This window comes from Petromyzon marinus, chromosome 29 (genome assembly GCF_048934315.1).
Source record: "Petromyzon marinus isolate PM22_M1 ecotype Great Lakes invasive population chromosome 29, UKy_Petmar_22M1.pri1.0, whole genome shotgun sequence".
In the NCBI taxonomy this organism is placed as follows: domain Eukaryota; kingdom Metazoa; phylum Chordata; class Hyperoartia; order Petromyzontiformes; family Petromyzontidae; genus Petromyzon; species Petromyzon marinus.
The window spans coordinates 4,088,228-4,107,160 of record NC_133695.1 but is presented as its reverse complement, the minus strand read 5'-3'; the positions used below and the strand labels follow the sequence as shown (position 1 = coordinate 4,107,160).

General features: G+C 52.9%; 1 protein-coding gene across 2 annotated transcripts; it reads right to left on the bottom strand.

Moving 5' to 3' along the window:
* Nucleotides 1–4,168: 4,168 nt before the first annotated feature.
* On the bottom strand, nt 4,169–16,747 carry DDX24 (DEAD-box helicase 24). Of its 2 annotated transcripts, none has more exons than XM_032962925.2 (12): nt 16,536–16,747; nt 14,002–14,763; nt 13,361–13,624; nt 12,824–12,946; nt 12,160–12,471; nt 10,910–11,063; nt 10,025–10,281; nt 9,021–9,297; nt 8,152–8,227; nt 6,916–7,104; nt 5,889–6,018; nt 4,169–5,323 (listed from the first exon to the last, which is right to left on the bottom strand). In XM_032962925.2, exons 2-12 carry the CDS (start codon nt 14,756–14,758, stop codon nt 5,037–5,039), a joined length of 2,826 nt encoding a protein of 941 aa, XP_032818816.2. In that variant the 5' UTR covers nt 14,759–14,763; nt 16,536–16,747; the 3' UTR covers nt 4,169–5,036. The 2 variants fall into 2 exon arrangements, with proteins under 2 accessions (XP_032818816.2, XP_075926588.1); XM_076070473.1 differs by having other exon boundaries at nt 16,554–16,747.
* Between the last annotated feature and the right edge of the window lie 2,186 nt (nt 16,748–18,933).

Here is an 18,933-nt window from a genome sequence, read left to right as displayed (position 1 = left end):
TGTTGTGGCTTGGCTCTCCAACACACCGGTGTTGCTGTACTATACACTACTATACACCACTACTATACACTACACTATACACTACACACTACACCACTATACACTACACTATACACTAGTGCTGTACTAGTGACGAATTGGCCACGTTCTGTTTACGTGACAACCCTTACTAGTTGGCTTTGCCGGGTGGTGGCGGGTTTTAACGACACATTTATACATTTACGCGATCTAACCCCAATAAAATCCTCTACCATGGAGATCATTCTCTGCAACAAGCAGCAGAAGCGGAACTCGTCTGAGCGTGATCGAGGGGTCGTGCTCCTGGGTGATTGAGGATTAGCGCAGGGGTGGCCAGCCTGTAACAGACCAAGAGCTAAAAAAAAGTATTCTATGGGTCTTTCGGTAAAGCCACGTAGATAGAAAAATAATCAATAAAAACCACGACATTTTGATCGCAACAGAAGCAATCGTCTTCAGGTGAAAGTAGCCGTGAGCTCTGCAAGTGTATATAAAGTGCTAGCTGTACTACCCGGCTTCGCCCGGGACTTGGATCCACCACGCCCGGCCGCCTTTGTCTCCCCAGTGGCGATGTTCACACACCACAGCAGTTACTCGTTTGAGGCTGAGTCGACCTAGGCGAGGCCCAGGAACGGTTCAAATAATCGTCTCGGGTGGTGGCCGTGAACGGGAATCGAACTCGGGTCGCCGGGTTCGTAGCGCGGCGCGCTAACCACTACACTACAATGCGTTACACTTCCACACACAGACACACAGACACATACACAGCGTGCTAACCACTACACTACAATGCGTTACGCTTCCACACACAGACACACACACACAGACACACACACATACACAGCGCGCTAACCACTACACTACAATGCGTTACGCTTCCACATGAGCGGGTCACGTGACAGATTTGACGTCACAGCTCACTTGCCGTGCAATAAAAATGCATTATTGAGCTCCCCCCCCCCCAAAAAAAAGTGTATTTTTATAATTGTTGCATGGTGTACAGTATGGAAAGTACCCACATGGCAAATTTAAAGTGTGTTGCATGTCGGGAAGTACGCTAAACATTTTGAACAGACACACATTCACAACTTTGCCTTTTATAGATATGGAGCTGAGTGTATATACATTGAGTTTTAGGCACAGCACGAGAGACATGAATGAGTCTTTGCTATTGTAATGCGTGTGTTCTACGTCATGCCCCTTTCGATAGAACCGCACGTGGTTTAAGGCTATTATTATTATCATCATCAATAACCTGGGAAATGAGACGATTGGGAAGCGGAACTCCAGAAATCCGGCAGCACGAGGGGTAAGGAGGACGGATCGTTTCACGGTGGTGTCTGCAGCCACTGGAGGCGCTGCATTCACATTCGTGAAAGAAAAAAAAACTAAGTAAAAAAAACCTACACCATCGTGCCATCGTCACAACGACAAAACACCCCGAGGAGAAAATCGGCGTTGAGAAATAACAATTGCGATCGTCTTCACTTTAGGCCCAATCATTTCGTTTGAGATCAAACAATGGTGACAACTAGTCGCACGCGCAAGCACAACTGTCTTCGATCTCCTCACATCGAAATGAAACATGTGCTTTAGTCCAACAAAACCATTATCGGTTTGCCGATCCCAATATCATCAAGCATGATTTGCTTGAGCAAGTAAACACTCTGAACTGGTGGTTTCAACTTTCTGGGACTCATCGGCACAAGACGGGGCTTGTTGTTAAACAACCAGACGTGGCTGGCAGGTGTCTGTTGAATGGCCAGCGGGATGTGGTTCGACTTTTAAGGGCAATGGTTGGAAGTAAAAACGGTGAATGGAGCACAAACCACCATCACACGAACTCCGGTCGTCATCCTCGCAGCAGCAGCAACTTCTGTGTGGCCATCGAACAGAGGCGGTGGCCACCGCATCGCGCGGCGCTTTCGGATGCGCTTCTGCGGCCGTCCGGAACGCTCTCTTCCTTCCGGTATTGGCAAGCAGACTTCAGCCGTGGACTGTGAAAAATCCAGATTGAAAAATCATTTCTTTAGAACTTCCTATTGGTGTTTTAGTCTGTTGTCCCCGCACCTCCCCGGACCTCTTGATTAGCTACGCACGGTGCCAAAGACGTTCAGCGTTCGCTCAACACAACGCACGAGGCTCGCCGGTGGCCAGTAGAGACCGCCATCTCCCTCTAGCGGCGAAAACACGAGCAACGCCTGCCGCTGTTCCTCCCAAGAACTTTCCTCTTGAACGGGGGTGACGGATTAACGAAGAGGTTTTCCCTTGGTAGGAGTGCCATCGAACGTTTGCCTATTATCGAACGGTCCGCCAAACGTTTCTCTGCACCTCCGCCAACAGGGAAACCGTGGGCATCGTGGCATCGCCACAAAAGGGATTCATCAGCATCACGCAGCCATTTCAACCACACTGTTCAACTTTTCATTTTATTTTTACCAGGTACGGTCCCACTGAGCTACGTATAGCTCTTTCACAGAAGCGACCTGGCTATCACAAATTATAGCTAAACAAAGTGGCTTGTCACGTGGAAATGTACAGCAGCCAAATACTCTAAACGCGTGATGTCGATTATAAATGTGGAGGGAAAAACCGGAGGACCCGGAGAGAAATCCACGCGGCCACGGGGAGAAATTTCACGCACACTCCAAATAAACAGGTGTCAGGGTCGGGATCGAACCGACGACTTCCTGTATACCAGGCGAAAGTAGTTAACATCTCTCCACCGTGGCGCCCACGGGATCCTGTGCGTACAGCGGCGTCATTTAACAACAGAAAAGAGCTGTTGCCCGCGTGGTTGCGCCCTTCCAAGGGCCGCAACAGACGAAACGTGCGAGGGAGTTGCCAGATCCTGGGGCTGTGTGGTGGGGCGGACAGGGGGGGGTGGCGGCACGGTCCACTCGCGCCGCGCTACAGCCTCCGACGTGGCCAGGATCGAGCGTGGCGCTGCTGGCAGGAGGGGAGAGCTTCTGCCGCACTCCCGATATCGCGTGGGTTCAACGAGACGTCACCCAGTTTAGTGTGCAACCCCTTTGGTCGATGCACTGCCGGATAAGGGGGGGGAGGGGGGGAGAAATACACCGTGCCGGGCGGCGGATGTAGCGGTTATTTGAGCATGCTGAACCACGCTTGCTTGCTTGTCGTTGTGGGTTGGTCAAAGTAGGGAAGCGATATGGGCGCTAAGCACAGTAAAACAATGGATTTTGCTACACTGCCCTCTGCTGAACACAACGAAGCCCTGGCAGCAGCATACAGCCAGCAACATACAGCACCTTGTTGTACACCGCGACCACCCACCCAGGCTCTCGGGACCTGACAAGATGGGGTTCATTCTGGGTGATTTGGCCAGGGGCTGAGACCATCGAGGGCAGATCGCTCTGTGGTCGAGCTCTTATACAGAGCGGTGGGTAGCCGAGTGGCACTGCCGAGAACCTAGGGTCAAAGCCAGGGCAGCCACCCCGTGGCTAAACCAGCTTCCCCAAGCAGCGGCGGGTTTGACGTTCTCACAAATAATAAGAGTTGTGGGAAGGAGGGAAACCCCCTCCCCCAACCTAGCCCAGCCGAGGGCCTACACCCACCAGATGACTGGCAAGCGGCTAACGGCTCCTCACTAGGCTCGGAGGAGACAGCTGCTATGGGGAGAGAGGGGGTCCATTTATTCGTATGAATGAACTTCTTTTGCACCGTACGTAGCCAACGGTGCTAATCGGAGGTGCGTCCATCAAACTGGGTGGGGGGGGGGGTGAAGGGGGGGGGGTCTGTCGAGGTCTCTCTTGTCGGACGTAACGACGCGAGGCTCCGCGCTGCAACAAATCTGAGGATCGTCTTCGGCTGCCGTCACTGCCTCCCGAAAGCGTTCACACGAACGCCTACAAAGCCCTGCCATGGCTTTTCTGCGACTTGGAACAACGCAAGGGTAGAAAGGTAGGCCAACACGGGGATGTGAAATGCTTACATTTGAAAGAAAGGTTTCCCACCCCCTCCCCCAAATATATTCCAATTTGTACAACTTGTATTATTGTTCTACTGCGCCATCGGCATTATTGGGTTCTTGGTATTATTGCGCTATTGTTATGATGCGCTGTGGTATTATTGGGCCATCGGTATTACTGGGCTTTCATATTGTAATAAAGCACTTCCACGACGAATGTTGCCTGGCGTCCTTTATTTATTATGACTGCACAGCTCCGCTCTCCCTCTCTCTCTCTCTCCTGCCGTGACGCGCGCTCTCCCTCTTCCACCGTCGCGGCGTCTCTCTCTCGCTCGCTGGCGGCTCGCTGGGAGGAGAGAAGCCTTCGCTGGCAGAGCCCACGACGTGGCCCGTGGCGAGTAGAGGTAGGCGGTGATGCAGTTCGGACTCCAGGCTTCCCACACCGACCAAGAGTCTCCTCTCACTGCCTCTCTTTATATTGCTCTCGGCGGAGCTAAGCTCGGCCTCTAGCCACGCCCCTCGTGGAACCTTCCAGATGGTTCCCGTACATATCCACGAGCTCCGCCCGTTACCTTGGGCCCAGGTGGAACCCTTCTGATTGGATACAAGTTACCCAGCAGCGACTATGCAATTACCCCTCGTTGTCCCTTAAATGGCGCTCTCTCTATTATTAAACTAACGGTATTACTGTGCGATTGGTTTTGTGTCACAAGGCAAATAAATTTCCCACTGGCAACAGTGGGAAACGCAACAGCCCCTGTTGCACGCAACAGCCCCTGTTGACGGCGTCACGAAGAAGCCTCTCTCGAGTTACTTCTAAAAAAACCTCTCCGTCCACACGAGAGGCGCGAGCGCCTCGCGACTTCGTTTCCGCGACCCTTTCCATCGGACAGCTCCAACCGAGTTTCGAGACTCCCCCCCCCCCCCTCACAGGAGGGCTCCTTGCTCGGGGCGCTGACACCCAGGCAGGCCGACACCACGTTCAGGGCGACAAGCAGCCGGGCTGCTGTCGCTCCACAAAACCCCCCCCCACCCCCCGCCCCCCAGTGTCCGCGAGCCGACGTCCTCGGCCGACGACGACCGCCGTCTAGCTCGCGGCGCCGGGCGCCTGCGGCTTCTGCTTCTTTTTCTGCTTCCCCTTCGCCGCCTTCCTCCTGCCGACTCTCCCCTCGCGCAGCGCCGCGATGGCGGACGCCGGGACCCGTCCGTCCGCGGAGGCCGCGGGCGGCGTGGCCAGCGCTCCGAACTGCGTGGGGTAGCGCGTCTTGCTGGCGGTGCGGAACACGGGCTGCGCCAGGAGGTGCGCCAGCTGCTTCCTCAAAGACTGCAGGCGCCACTGGCGCTGACGTTCGCCGTCCTCCGAGCGGGCGCCGCCTGCGGGAGAGGAGAAACGCGCCGGCGCTCAAGTCCAGCCCCGAAGTCTCTGGGCCTGATTTCGTTTCACGGGATTCGCCCGAATTCACGACGACGGAAATTGGGCCGAGTGGAAGCAAACCGGGGAGCCAAACGTGCCACCAACCAAAATGTTGCGGATTTGTGAAGATAAATGTGGTTAACGACACATTTGTATTTACGCCATCTTCCCCAATAAACCTATATTATGGATATTGGTCGCAAAAGCCTAAGTGTAAATACTTTTAATCTGACAACAGCTCTTTCGCAGGTATTTCTGCTAAAGAGCCGCTCAACTCGCGCGACAACGCGAGTGGCCGCGATGATAACAACGGCGACGATGGAAGTTTGTCCATCAACTCGAATTCTAGGGGTCAAATCCGACTCGACTCGGCTCGACGCGTGACCTCGAGTTGCCTGCCCACGGAGGTGACGCGTGCGTGGTAGTCGCTCGAGCGAGCGGAGGATATTTCCACGCGGGCAGAGGAGCCAAGTGATCGGGCGGGGCGAGGCGAAGGGCGGGCGCTGTAACGGCGCGAGGGCTCACCCATGAGCATGTCATCCTCCAGCTCGATGTCCATGGCGTCCGCCGCCTTCTGGAACCACGAGTTGTGATGCTGCGCACGGCTGTGGTGGTACAGCTCCTTCTCGATGCTGCGTGCCAGCGCCACGCGGGCCTGCAGCGCGCGCACGCACGCGGAGAGGTCGCGGGGTCACGGTCAGCAACGTGCGGAGCCATCGGCGATGCGACCAACATCAGTCAGCGGCACCGCAAACAGCCAAACCATCAACCCGCGACACAATCATCTCCAAAGACAAAGAACACCCGTATAGCCTTATTAACAGGCCGTTGGGGCAAGTGCCGTTAGCGAGCACCTATGAAGGCCGGCACGGCAAACGAGGAGGTGGGTGGCTAACACCACGCCCGGCCACCTTCGTCTCCCCAGTGGCGATGTTTACACACCGCACCAGGTACTCATTTGAGGCCGAGTCTACTTAGGGGAGGCCCAAAATCAGTTCAGATAATCAGCCCCGTGTGTTGGTCCTGAGCGGGAATCGAACTCGGGTTGCCGAGTTCATGGCACAACATTGCAACATTACACTACCGCTCCCCCCATAACCATCACCAACATGATCAGTCCTGCCGCCACCACCACTCCCATCACGTGCATAACAACCGCCAAGACTGCCATCAACGCCACAATCACTGCCATCAGAAACAAACAGCCTCCACCATAAACGTCACTACCAACACCACCACCCTTATCAACACCACGACCGTCACCATAACTCCCCCACCACCCTCGCCACGCTCACCACCACCCGCCCTCTCCCCAATCCCGATCACTCTCACCCCCATCAGCAACACTATGTCTGTATGTATGTTAAAAAAACAATTTTCGCACTGTACGTAGCGAATCAGAGGTACGGCGGAAGGATAAACTAAACACAAAAATCAGCTCTAAAGAAATGAGTTTTCAATCGAGATGATTTAAAAGTGTAAAGAGAGCGTTCCAGACGGCCATCGCCATCACCGCCCCCCCCGGCCCCCACCTCTGCTGAACGACGCTCACCTTGACGGCGGTGAGGTTGTGGGGGTCCACGGGGAAGCAGGGCAGCTCCTTGTCCCCGCGGAGCGCACGGCAGATCTTGCGGTAGGCCGGCACGTCGCCCGGCCCCACGAGGATGAGGCTGAAGCCTTCGCGTGTGGCGCGTGCCGTGCGCCCGCTCCGGTGCACGTATGTCTCGGACGTGCGCGGCAGCTGACGATGGAGACGCGACGACCATCGCGGTGGCGACGGCCATGAAGGCGATGATGGTAGCGATAATGGGGAAATAATGACGACGGTGAAAAAGAAAACGCCGGTGAAAATATGGTGAAAACCACGATGACAATAATAATCATAACAATAACAATGGTGACAAGATGGCGATGATGAGAAGGATGATGACAAAGATGACAATTGGGATGCGAAAAAGACAAGGGAGGGGTGGAGGAGGTGGCAAAGACCATGCACTCATCATTAGCACGAGGTGTTTGAAGGCAGCCAAAAGATACATTTCGGATTCTTAGGGTTCAACATTAAGGATGACTCAAATTCAAGAGGCAGAGCGAAGAGCGACAAGACCGCCTGCGACCATTCAGGGTGACAGGACGACGGTGAGAAGCACGCTGGCTGCATTTGTACCACGGTGGCTAGATGTTAACTACCTCGCCTGGTATACAGGAGGTCGTGGGTTCGATCCCTACCCGGGAGCCTGTATATCTGGAATTTGCACGTTCTCCCCGTGGTTGCGTAATTTTTTCTCCGGGTTCCTCCGGTTTTTCCCTCCACAGTTAGAAACGTGTTTTTAGAATATTCGTTGGTTCTTTCGGTAAAGTCACGTAGATAGAAAAATAATCATACAAATAAAGTGAATAAAAAAAACACTAATGTAGACTGTAGCCTGGTTCTAAATCGGAGTGAGTGTACTGGCAGTCTATAATGTAGACTGTAGCCTGGTTATTAAGTTTGGTGAGTGTACTGGCAGTCTATAATGTAGACTGTAGCAATGGTTATTAAGCTGGGTGAGTGAAGTATTCTATTCTTGTGTGTTTAGAGTATTCGGCTGCGATAAATGTTCACGTGATGAGCCACTTTCGTTGAGCTATCATTTGTGGCCAGGTCGCTTCTGAAAAAGAGCTACATAGCTCAGTGGGCCTTGCCTGGTAAAATAGAAAAAAAAATGGTTTATAGTTTGATTTGCAAACAGAAATGCGCTTTCATCACGATCAGCAATCGGACGGACGGAAGGGCAGCACCGCGCACCTGGTAGTGGATGACGTGTTCCACGTTCGGGATGTCCAACCCACGGGCCGCGACGTCTGTGGTCAGCAGCACGCAGCTGCAAACGAGAACGCGCTTAGTACGGGGGGGGAAAAAAGACCACAAAGATCCCCCCCCCCCGTATAGCCTTATCAGGCTGTTGGGGCAAGTGCTGTTCACGAGCAACCATTACGGAAACGCGCGCACACACGCATCGTTTGGACGAAGCCACCACATCACCACCTTTCGTCATCGTCGTCATCACAGGCCGTGAATCGAACTGAAATCCTCGTCAAGCGAATAGAGTTTCACGTGGGCATCGCCGGACGCAGAGGCATCGAGAGAAAATGGCAGAAATTCCCATGAGAAAATCTCGCAGGAGGCTGCCAGGTCGCTGCACTCGACGCCACGCACGGCACAAGGTGGCGCACGAAAAAAATCTTCGTCTCAATCACCACCAACACAGTCACATCGCCACCACCATTTTCTGCACCTCCGAAAAGCACGTTTTGGCAAGGTACGGTGCGAAAGAAGTTCAACATACGTACATCACCACCGCCACCACCACTTCAACAAACAGCGACAACAACCGCCATTCGCCACTAAGCGGCGGTGACGTCACCACGGCGCCTGTGCCAGGCTACGTGCACATTAAGGCCACGTGAAGCATCGAACGCCCGCCGGCAGGAGGTCACGGGGCAGACCCGGCAGGTGCCACGGGTCGACTGACCGAGGTGACCTGCCCGACGCACCACCCGCGCCAACTTGCTGCGCATTTAGCCGCCCGGCGCTCCACCATCGCCACCGACCAACTGCACGACCACCGCCACTACCTACACCACCACCGGTGTTGCCCCCCCGCCCCATCTCACCTCTGGCGCTCGGCGAACCTCTCCAGGTTCTTGAGCCGCTGCTTCTGGTGCATGTTGGCGTGCAGCGGCAGCGCCTCGCAGGCGAGAGCACCCAGCAGCCCGGCGAGGCGCTTCACGCACTCGATGCTGTTGGCGAACACCATGGTGCGGCCTGGGTGGCGCAGCAGGAAGTAGTAGAGGTAGTGGTCCTTGTCGTCGGCGTCGCAGTGCACGCGCGACTCCATCAGCGTCTCCGCCGTCGCCTCGCGCCGCGTCAGGTCCACCACCTTCGGCTTGCCTGGGGTCAGGGGGTAAGGGTTGTGTGTTCGGGGTAAGGGTTGTGTGTTCGGGGGTAAGGGTTGTGTGTTCGGGGTAAGGGTTGTGTGTTCGGGGTAAGGGTTGTGTGTTAAGGGGTAAGGGTTGTGTGTTCGGGGTAAGGGTTGTGTGTTCGGGGTAAGGGTTGTGTGTTCGGGGTAAGGGTTGTGTGTTCGGGGTAAGGGTTGTGTGTTCGGGGTAAGGGTTGTGTGTTAAGGGGTAAGGGTTGTGTGTTCGGGGTAAGGGTTGTGTGTTCGGGGTAAGGGTTGTGTGTTCGGGGTAAGGGTTGTGTGTTCGGGGTAAGGGTTGTGTGTTCGGGGTAAGGGTTGTGTGTTAAGGGGTAAGGGTTAGGTGTAAGGATTAAGAGTTAGGTGGTAGGGGTAAGGGTTGTGTGTTCGGGGTAAGGGTTGTGTGTTAAGGGGTAAGGGTTGTGTGTTAGGGGTAAGGGTTGTGTGTTAGGGGTAAGGGTTGTGTGTTTGGGGTAAGGGTTGTGTGTTAAGGGGTAAGGGTTGTGTGTTAAGGGGTAAGGGTTAGGTGTAAGGATTAAGAGTTAGGTGGTAGGGGTAAGGGTTGTGTTGTTAGGGGTAAGGGTTGTGTGTTCGGGGTAAGGGTTAGGTGTTCGGGGTAAGGATTAAGAGTTAGGTGCTATGGGTAATGGTTAGGTGCTAGGGGTAATAGCTAGGTGTAACGTGTTAGGGCTGAGGTGTCACCTCGGATGCCAATGCGCTGAATCAGCATCTCGAGCTTCCCGCCGGCGTCTTGCCGCGACGGCGCCGCCTGCTTCTTGCCCTGCTTGAAGGGCAGCGGCCGCTTCCCGGCGGCGCCGGCGAGCGTGAGCGTGGCCGAGAACACGAAGGTCTGGCGGCGCGCGTTGAACTCCGTGCCGGCGAGCAGCTCCAGCAGTTGAGAGAGCTCGGCAAAGTGACCGCGCTCCACCATGCGGTCGGCCTCGTCCACCACCAGGCACCTGGCAGTGCGTGGGGGAGCCGGCGCCGTAGCGGTTAGCGCGCTGCGCTGACGGAACCCGGCGATCCCGAGTTTGATTTTCGCTCGCGGATGACAACCAGAGTTCGATTATCTGAACCGGTCCGGGGCCCTCCCTTCCCCCTAGGTCGACTCAAACGAGTACCTGGTGCGGTGTGTAAACGTCGCCACTGGCGTGGTGCTGGCCACCCACCCCCTCCGTGTGCCGTGCCAGTCTTCATAGGTGCTACTGCCTAACAGCACTTGCCCCAACAGTCTGTGAAGGCTATACGGGGGGTCTTTGCCCATGTACGCATGGGTGTAAATGGTGAGCAGTAGCATAGCGGTTAGCGCACAGTGCTACGAAGCCTGCGACTCGAGTTCTTTGGGGTGTAGTAGGTGAGCGTGGGGGAGGGTAGAGTAATTGGGGTGGCGGGAGGAGGGGACAATACGAGTGACGTGGGTGGCGTTGGTAAGGTTGGTGCGGTTGCTGTGGGCGGTGCAGGTCACACGGCTGACACGGGTGGTGCTGGCAGTGCGGTTCAGGTAACCGCGATGCTACAGGTGTCACAGGTGGCTCGGTTGACAGAGTTGACAGTCATCCCCCCCCCCCCCACCCCGTTGGTGCTCACCTGAGCGAGCGCATGTGGGTGAGGTGCGGGTGCCCCTCGCGGATGAGCTCCCAGAGCCGCCCCGGCGTGGCCACCACCACCTCCGGGTGACGGCTCAGCACTCGCTGCTGCTTCTGCTGGGCCATGCCGCCCACCACCACCGCCGTGCAGATCCCTGGGGGGCACGGCGTCACAAGCGGTGGGGTACGACGGGGGCAAAATATTGATTATATGCGGTTTGCGCGCCGTTCAACACGTTACTACGCAGTGCCATAATCAATACGGCCGTTACATATTGCAGCTTTAATTGCAATTCGATGAATGTCAACAATTTTTACACTCTCAGATGGACAAAAAAATTACACAAAAAACAAATGACATCTCGCTGCGTTTCTAATGCGCCGCTGTGTAAGGGCGCCACCTCTGTCCTTGGTCGCGCGCGATACGTCTGCCATCCAGTGGCAAGAGTTTGAGGAGAAGAAATATCTGACGGGAATACCAGGGCTATGGCCCTGTTCATTCTGAGATTTTTTTCATCGGTATTTTATTTTGCTTTTATGCGCCGGCTTCCACGTCCAATGTTGTGATTCAGAATTCGTTTATTTTGAATTAGATCGCCGTGTATCGCCCAATGCCGATTTTCAACGATAACCTCTTGCCGCCCCACAGACCCTAAAAAAAAGGTCAGAATCTCTTTCCTTAGTTTTCAACGTTCCGGTTTATTGCCGAAAACCAAAATCAATCGGCACATCTGCCCCACACGCGACAAACTTTGATTGGCCCTGTCGGGTGGCGGAGGGGATGGCTAAACATTGGCACCATCCCTCCCGGACGATCTAACCCAAAAAGTTATTAATGATAATTTGTATATTTTTATCATGGGTAACACGAGACCTGTACAACACGCAGGGACAGAAAAACCGTGGTGTGAGGGACGACTCTCGGTGTTTCAGAGCCATACTTACACGGGGCGGGGGGGGGTGATTTTATCTCCACAGTGTGCCTCAAAAAAATGTTAACACTTTTTAATGGAATAAAAACGAATAATACGCTGTAACATGCTAACAAATGTAATGTTAATAACTTCAAAAAGTCAAAGAGTCTCCCACTTGTTCGCCATCGTTGTCAACGCGTGGCCTGGAATCTTCTCCAGGTGGCCTCCAGAGCGCGGAGGCGGCAGCGCATGTCACCGTGGCGTTGTTGTTGCAAATTTTCACAAGTGTGAACTTGTTTTTTTTTAAAGCACCCCGAACGGGATCAGGCGAACGTACCTGTGTGCCGTGCCGCGGCGTCCAGGTGCTGCTTCACCTGCACCGCCAGCTCCCTCGTCGGCGTCACCACGAGACCGAGCAGCGGCTGCCGCGGCCGCCAGGCCTCGCGCTTCGAGGCGACGGCCCCCGGCGCGTGAGAGTCCGCGGTCGGGTCGAAGTCAATGGGGACGTCGTCGACGACGCGGACGCAGCCTCGGCCCTGCGAGTCGAGCACGCCCGTCTCCGGGCCGACGGCAGCGTCGTCGTCGGCGTCGTCGTCGGCGGCAACGTCGTCGTCGTTGACAACGTCGTCGTTTTCTGCGACTTTGTCTCCTTGGGGAACATTAGGAGGAGGATGACGAAGTTGGTTAGAATTTCCCCGAGATAATAAGTCTGGGGCGCTTTGGAAGCATGGTCAAGCGAAGTCAATCGACTTACTCCAGCAGAATTGTAATAAAGATAAAACATTCGGTTACCGAGTACAGAACCATAGGCTCAAAGCGCCAAGTGGCCAGCAACAAAGAGCACTCCCGAAGGTGTCAATGATGAGATTGAACAATTTTCTCGAATTTGCATGAGATGCTTCGTTACAATATGAACTCGATATGCACGCAGAGGCGTTTAGATTTATGACATCACAGGCGACCTCCAGTCACCCGTCTCTCTCCCTCTCTCTGCGGGTTACCTTCGTGCGAGTCGCCCATCTCTCCCTCGGCGCCGTCGTCTGCCTGCTCCGCCTCGCGGCTCTCCCTCCACTCAAGGATTCGCTGGATCATGGGAATTCCGAAGGCGAGGGTTTTGCCGCTGCCTGGGGAGAGAGGAGGATGTGGCTGCAGCGCGAGCGGTGGAAACCCCCCCCTCCCCCCACTCTCGCACAACGAGCGACGGAGCACACGAAAACAAAGATTCCCCCCCCCGCCCCCGACCCCTATAGCCTTCAACAGGCTGTCGGGGCAAGTACGTTTGTAGAACTTCTTTCGCACCGTACGCAGCCATCCGCGCGAATCGGAGATCCGGAGGAAGGGCGACAAAATAAACACAAAAAAGCAGTTTTACAGAAATGGGTTTACCGATCTAGATTTAACACGCACGGGCGCGTGCGTGTTCAACATTCACACACACAAACACGCACGGGCGCGTGTGTGTTCAACATTCACACACACACACACACGGGTGCGTGCGTGTTCAACATTCACACACACACACACGCACGGGCACGCACCGGTCTCGGCGGCCCCCAGCACGTCGCGCCGGTCCCGGATGGCTGCGGGCAGCACGAGCGCCTGGATGGCGGTGGGCGCCGTGTATCCCATCTCGGCGAGCGCGCACAGCACGGGCTCCGGCACGTAGAGGCCCTGCCACGCGGACACGTCGGCGGCGACGCCCCCCTCCAGCGCCTCGCCGTCTAGCGCGACGGTCGTCCACGGGCGCTTCTTGGCGCCGCTCGTCGCCTTCTTGGGGCCGCTCGTCGCCTTCTTGGGGCCGCCTACGACGAAGGAGAAAGAGGAGAAAGGGGAGATGGCCCGGACAAAATTGTATCCTGCGCTTAATTTTGTTCAATTCCAGCTCGGAGAATTTAAGTTACCGGCGTGACCGTCACGTGAAGATGGTGGGAAGGTGCTGCCCACCTCGACCGTGTGGACCAGAGGCCCCTTTAAAGAGATCTTAAGAGGAAGCTCTGTTGTATCCACGGCTGTTGGACGCTCTTTATCATGGCAGGAGATACGACTGCATATTCAGTTTCATGAGGTGACACGGAAAAGTATAATCGGGATAAAATAGAAAAAAATTCCAGTTAACTTTTTTACAAAACCAATGAAGGCGACACCAGAGTTCTACCAAGACAAACGAAACGGCCACTACCTTCGCTCGCCGGCGCTTGCTTTTCCGCACCATCCACGATCTTCTTCTTTGTGTTCTTCTTGTTCTTCTTGTTCTTGTTCTTCTCGTTCTTCTTCATCTTCTTGCTGCTTCCACTGGTGCCGCTCTCATCCTTCTCTTCGCCACCCAGGGGCTCCATCTCCTCGTTGGCCTCATCATCGTTGTTGCCCTCATCATCGTCACCCGCGTCGTACCCAACGTCCACGCCGGACTCGGCCGCCTCCTTCTCCAAAGCGGCTTCCAACTCCATCCACTTCCTCTTCTTCTTACTCGTTTTCTTCGTCTTTTTATTCCCCTCCTCCTCATTCTTCTTCTTCCTGGCCTCTTTACGAATCGCGGTGGCGTCGGCGTCGTCGGCGTCGTCGCCGCCGGCGGTGCCGTCGTCATTCGCCGATTCGGTCGGCTCGGAGTCCGTGTCCGTTCTCAGTTTCTTAGCCGGGCTCGGTCGGGCCGCCGCCTCCGCCGCCGCCTTGCGCTTGTTCCTCTGGTCCTCCTTCTCGATCGCCTCGGGCCGCACCATCGTGTAGTCGTGCAGCTCCTCCATGCACACAAAACCGTCCAGGTCGCCGCTCGCCAGGAACTCCGGGTCAAGGGTCACCTGCTGCCACTGCCCGACGACGCGCACGCCGCGGCTCTGTCCGCGGAAGAGGCCACCTCCTCCTCGTCCACCGCGGCCGCCGCGACCACCTCTTCCGCCGCGGCCGCCTCTTCCGCCGCGACCGCCACCCCCGCCCCTCATTGCGCCTGGGGAATGATGAGCAGAGTGAGCGGCACCCGTCAATTTTCTATTTTTTTGTAATCGTGGTCGCCAAGCGCAGGCCCAAAGGCCGATGACGCCACACAGTTAACGACAAACAGTACCGCTGGAGGTGTAATAGTCGAGAGTTAATACGATACGCGTCTCGAATTGAGCGAGGTTGGAGGAAGTTTTTTGGAAAAAACCACGGGAGGGAAGTTCAAAGTGGAGAAGAGCATGGACAGAGGCAGTAGAGAAGTGTCATCACCTGCAGTGTGGCGAGTTGGTTAGTGTGCGTGGGTGAGCGGGTAGAGGAATCAGTTCGTGGAAAGTGACCGTGGTAGTAGCGACACTGCTTTTTAAAAAAATCACACGTGGTAATCCTAGTTGTGTTTCTCGAACTTTCAATTCTGACAATCCCAGATAAACATATTTGCAGTTATTCCCAATCATCAGGTGCGTGCAGTATGCTGCGTGTTAAATGTAAAGCTGCACTGTGGGGATGTCGCTTTTACTGCACTCTGAGATTTTTTTGTGTAACGCCGTAACATCAACAACTCGTCGAGGGACGGCCTTATTACAGGAATTGTAAAATGTTGTGGGTTATTTTTAACTCTACGACTTACATCTCAGTTTGTTTTATGTTCCGATTTGAAACCTCATTTTAGGTGTTCTAGCTCAGAATTCATAAACTGTGTATTGGATTCATGCATGTATCTGTGAGGAGCTTTGAGTAGGTAACCCCTGGTATAGGTCTAGGGTTTTTCTCCCCACACCGAAGCCAAACACAGATGAATGGAATTGGTCAAACATCCCAATGCAGCAGAGCCATGGACAAACTGTAAAACTTTTTCAGATAAATATGTAATTCATTTTATTGTGGAAGTAAAACTCCGCCTGTGCTGCAGGGCCCTTCTGAATAACTAAGTCTTCCTAGATAAATAAATTACATTATAAGCACCACCTAGAGCTCTCGTTCGAGCACAATGCTTCACAATAAACAATTAGCTAACCACGGGTTTATAGGTTACAACCACTATTCGCACACACTATTCTTATCGATTCAACCCCCTTGGCTACATCACGACGTGTTCGTTATACGTATATCCTGGTCTCGGTCATGGCAATGTGGAGCTTTCATCGTCAATGGGGACAAGCGCCCCCACCATTACTCGCTTGATCATGGAAACAATTTCACTTGAGCTGTAGCCTATAGGTTCACCCACCTTCCCAGGTCCTATTGTATTGCAAAAGTACCATATAGGTTCACAATTCACCTACTGACTCCGATTCCCGTTAGATTCACCGCTAAGATGTACGGGAATAAGTTCACACATCCCAACTTCCAAGGAGGTTAACCGCTGATCTTTGGAGTTATAGGTTCACATACTGCCCTGTGGTTCTGGGTAGACTCACTTCCGAGCTGTAAAAGTTCAAACACCGTCCCCTGTTAACACGAGTTTATCTCCTCGTGTGAGGTGTACCAATACCGGTTCGCATAGTGTCCCGGGTCCGAAATTAACTTTACCACCGATACATATTACATTCACCACTATGGTTACGCGCGCGCGCGCGGCTTCTCGCTATGTCCACCTCTCGGCTGTACAAAATGCAAGTTCCCCCACAGTCCCCGGTTCTCATTCGGCTCAGCTCTCCTCTGAGCTGCACGTGTATAGGTGTACACGCGGTCCCCGGCTCCTGTAACATCCAAAGCGTTGCGTAGAGCATCACAGACCCCCAAAGCTTGCGGGCGCGTGAGTTGTGTTCCCAAACATCGTACCTTCGCTGTGAACCTTACCTTGGTAGGTCGGGAAACCGGGTATATAATAATCCAAAAAGGGACTCAAACGCAACGTTTAAATGATAAACGTTTCTGCCGATGAAAGGCTACACGAGACGCACACGTGTTGCCATGCGCGCAGCCATGACAGTGGGCAGGCTTCGCCAAAGACGGCGCGCCTCATTGGTCGAGACGTGCGCCCGCGCGGACCGACCCGGCCGAGGATCTTAGCGGGCTTCCAATTGGTTGGGTGCATCCTACGTCACTCGAGCGAGGTAGGCGTGGTTTGGATATTGTGAGGTTAGGCTGAGTCACTGGGGGCACTTCCCATGCATTTGTTTATGTGACCACCAGAATAGTGAAGTATGGTCAAACAAACCCTCGCGAACCCGCGTCGGCGTGGGGGGGGGGCCCTCATCCACCAGTGAACTCAATGCATCCGGCAATAACACCGTGGCTGTGAAACTACATCACTATGAGGACGTCACGCGATTTGGGCGGATTTTTTTTATCCTCCCCCTCCCCCCTTCGTCACACGGCGTCACAAAAAGTCAGACCCCCGCCCCTCAAATATGACGTCACAAAGCTCTGCCCCCCCCCAAAACCATATTTCCATTTTGAAAATAAAACTTGCTTCAAATCGCTTTAAACTATTGTCGTTGTAGTGCGTATTTAATGTGGCGCTGCGCTCTGATGTTGTAGGAGAAAACATTTATTAAAAAGGAGGCGTTGGAAAACTTAAATTTAGCATAAAATGAACTTGAAAATATTCAACGTCTAACTAAAACTGCAGATGTTCAGAATATTATATTGAAATTCTCTTATAATTATAAAATATTAAAAGTTATTATAACAATTAAAAAAACTACTTGAAACTCTGTAGTAGAACGAAGCAAAATGGAGAGTACAATTATAACAATCACATATTCATTTAATCATTAGAATCAAAATGTTTAGTAACAATCATTCACATTTTTTTACAAAATGTATGTTTCTCCATTCTCCCATGGAGGAGCAAAATGCTCCTTCGTGGAATAAATAAAAGGTGACCTTACTAAATTAAAATAATCAAATAGTTAATAATGAAAATTTATAAAAATTAGTGTTGTTATAACAATTCTATTTAAATAATATTTATGTAAAGTTGCACAATTTGACGTGACGTCACAGATCTCAAACCCCCCTCCCCCCTCGTCACAAATGTCTGACCCCCCTCCCCCCCCCCTAGGTGCGTGACGTAATTTATGGACGGCCCCTTGCCTCATATATAAATTTTGACTTAAAACTTTCGTGACTGCAGGAATTTATATTCTATGGTTCTTTCGGTTCAGTCACGTGCCTCATATATGTTTGATTCATTTTAAAGCCATGTGTTGAGGGGTTTTTATTTGTGTGTTAACTGTGCTCGTGACACCACTGGACAACTCAGCAGCTGCATCACCAGATAATTCGTGTGGCTTGCAGCCAGCAGTGGAGTGACAGAGTGACAGCGCTCTGCTCGGGCAACGCACACACGGTTGTCTGACGGATGGACTGGCCCACACCACAGTAATGTGGAATTTATGCCGTGAAAGATGTTCGTCGTTTCGCTTATAACTCAAGAATCCAAAGGAAGCAATTGCAACGATGGACACTGCACCAAACACCTGCGAAACAATATTGTAACTCCCTTTTCCTAATTTACGTTTGTACTTAGAGAGGGCATGCCGTGACCTGGAGAGCGGACGATCAACATCGACATCTAACCTCTCAGCGATCACCGCCTCACTGCCATCTGCGAGTCGCCAAACAAGCGACGGATGTTTTAGCGAAAACCGGAGAAACGCGGGACAGCGCGCGGTGTTTGGACAAGGTGACGCGAGAGGAGTGTGCGATTACACGCCACTCATTATCCACAATTATAATTATTATAATAATAATTCAGGGCAGTATTTGGTAAGAGCGCCCTACATTGCTATGGCAAGGGCTCGACAACCTGCGGTGCTGCTCTTTAAATGCCTCCTGCTTCTTGACAGTTGTTTATTGAGGACCACCACCATCTCGTATTCACCCACGCAGTGAATTGTGCGGCTCTTGAAATATCGAGGGTTTTTATTTTTGGAACATAATTCTTTTTTTTAAAGGTTCTTCTTGTTACTTCGGTTTGCCCCCCCCCCTCCCGAGAATTTTTTTTAATTGATAAATAAATATACGTGTAATTAAAAAAATATATTGGTACATAAATATAAGTATAATTTTATAAATTGTTTTAATTGATACATAAATCTACGTGTAATAAAAAAATGGATACGTAAATATACGTGTAATTTAAAAAAATGTTTTAATTCATGAATAAATATACGTGTAACTTTAATAATTGGTTGAAATAGCTTAAAGGACAAGAGTAAAAAATGCAATC

Coding starts and splice junctions, on each gene's coding strand:
- DDX24 (XM_032962925.2), bottom strand. CDS start 14,758: ATGAGGGGCGGGGGTGGCGGTCGCGGCGGAAGAGGCGGCCGCGGCGGA. Junction 11,064..12,159: donor CGCCGCGGCACGGCACACAG/GTACGTTCGCCT, acceptor CGTGCCCCCCAG/GGATCTGCACGGCGGTGGTG. Junction 6,019..6,915: donor ACAACCTCACCGCCGTCAAG/GTGAGCGTCGTT, acceptor CGCGCGCTGCAG/GCCCGCGTGGCGCTGGCACG.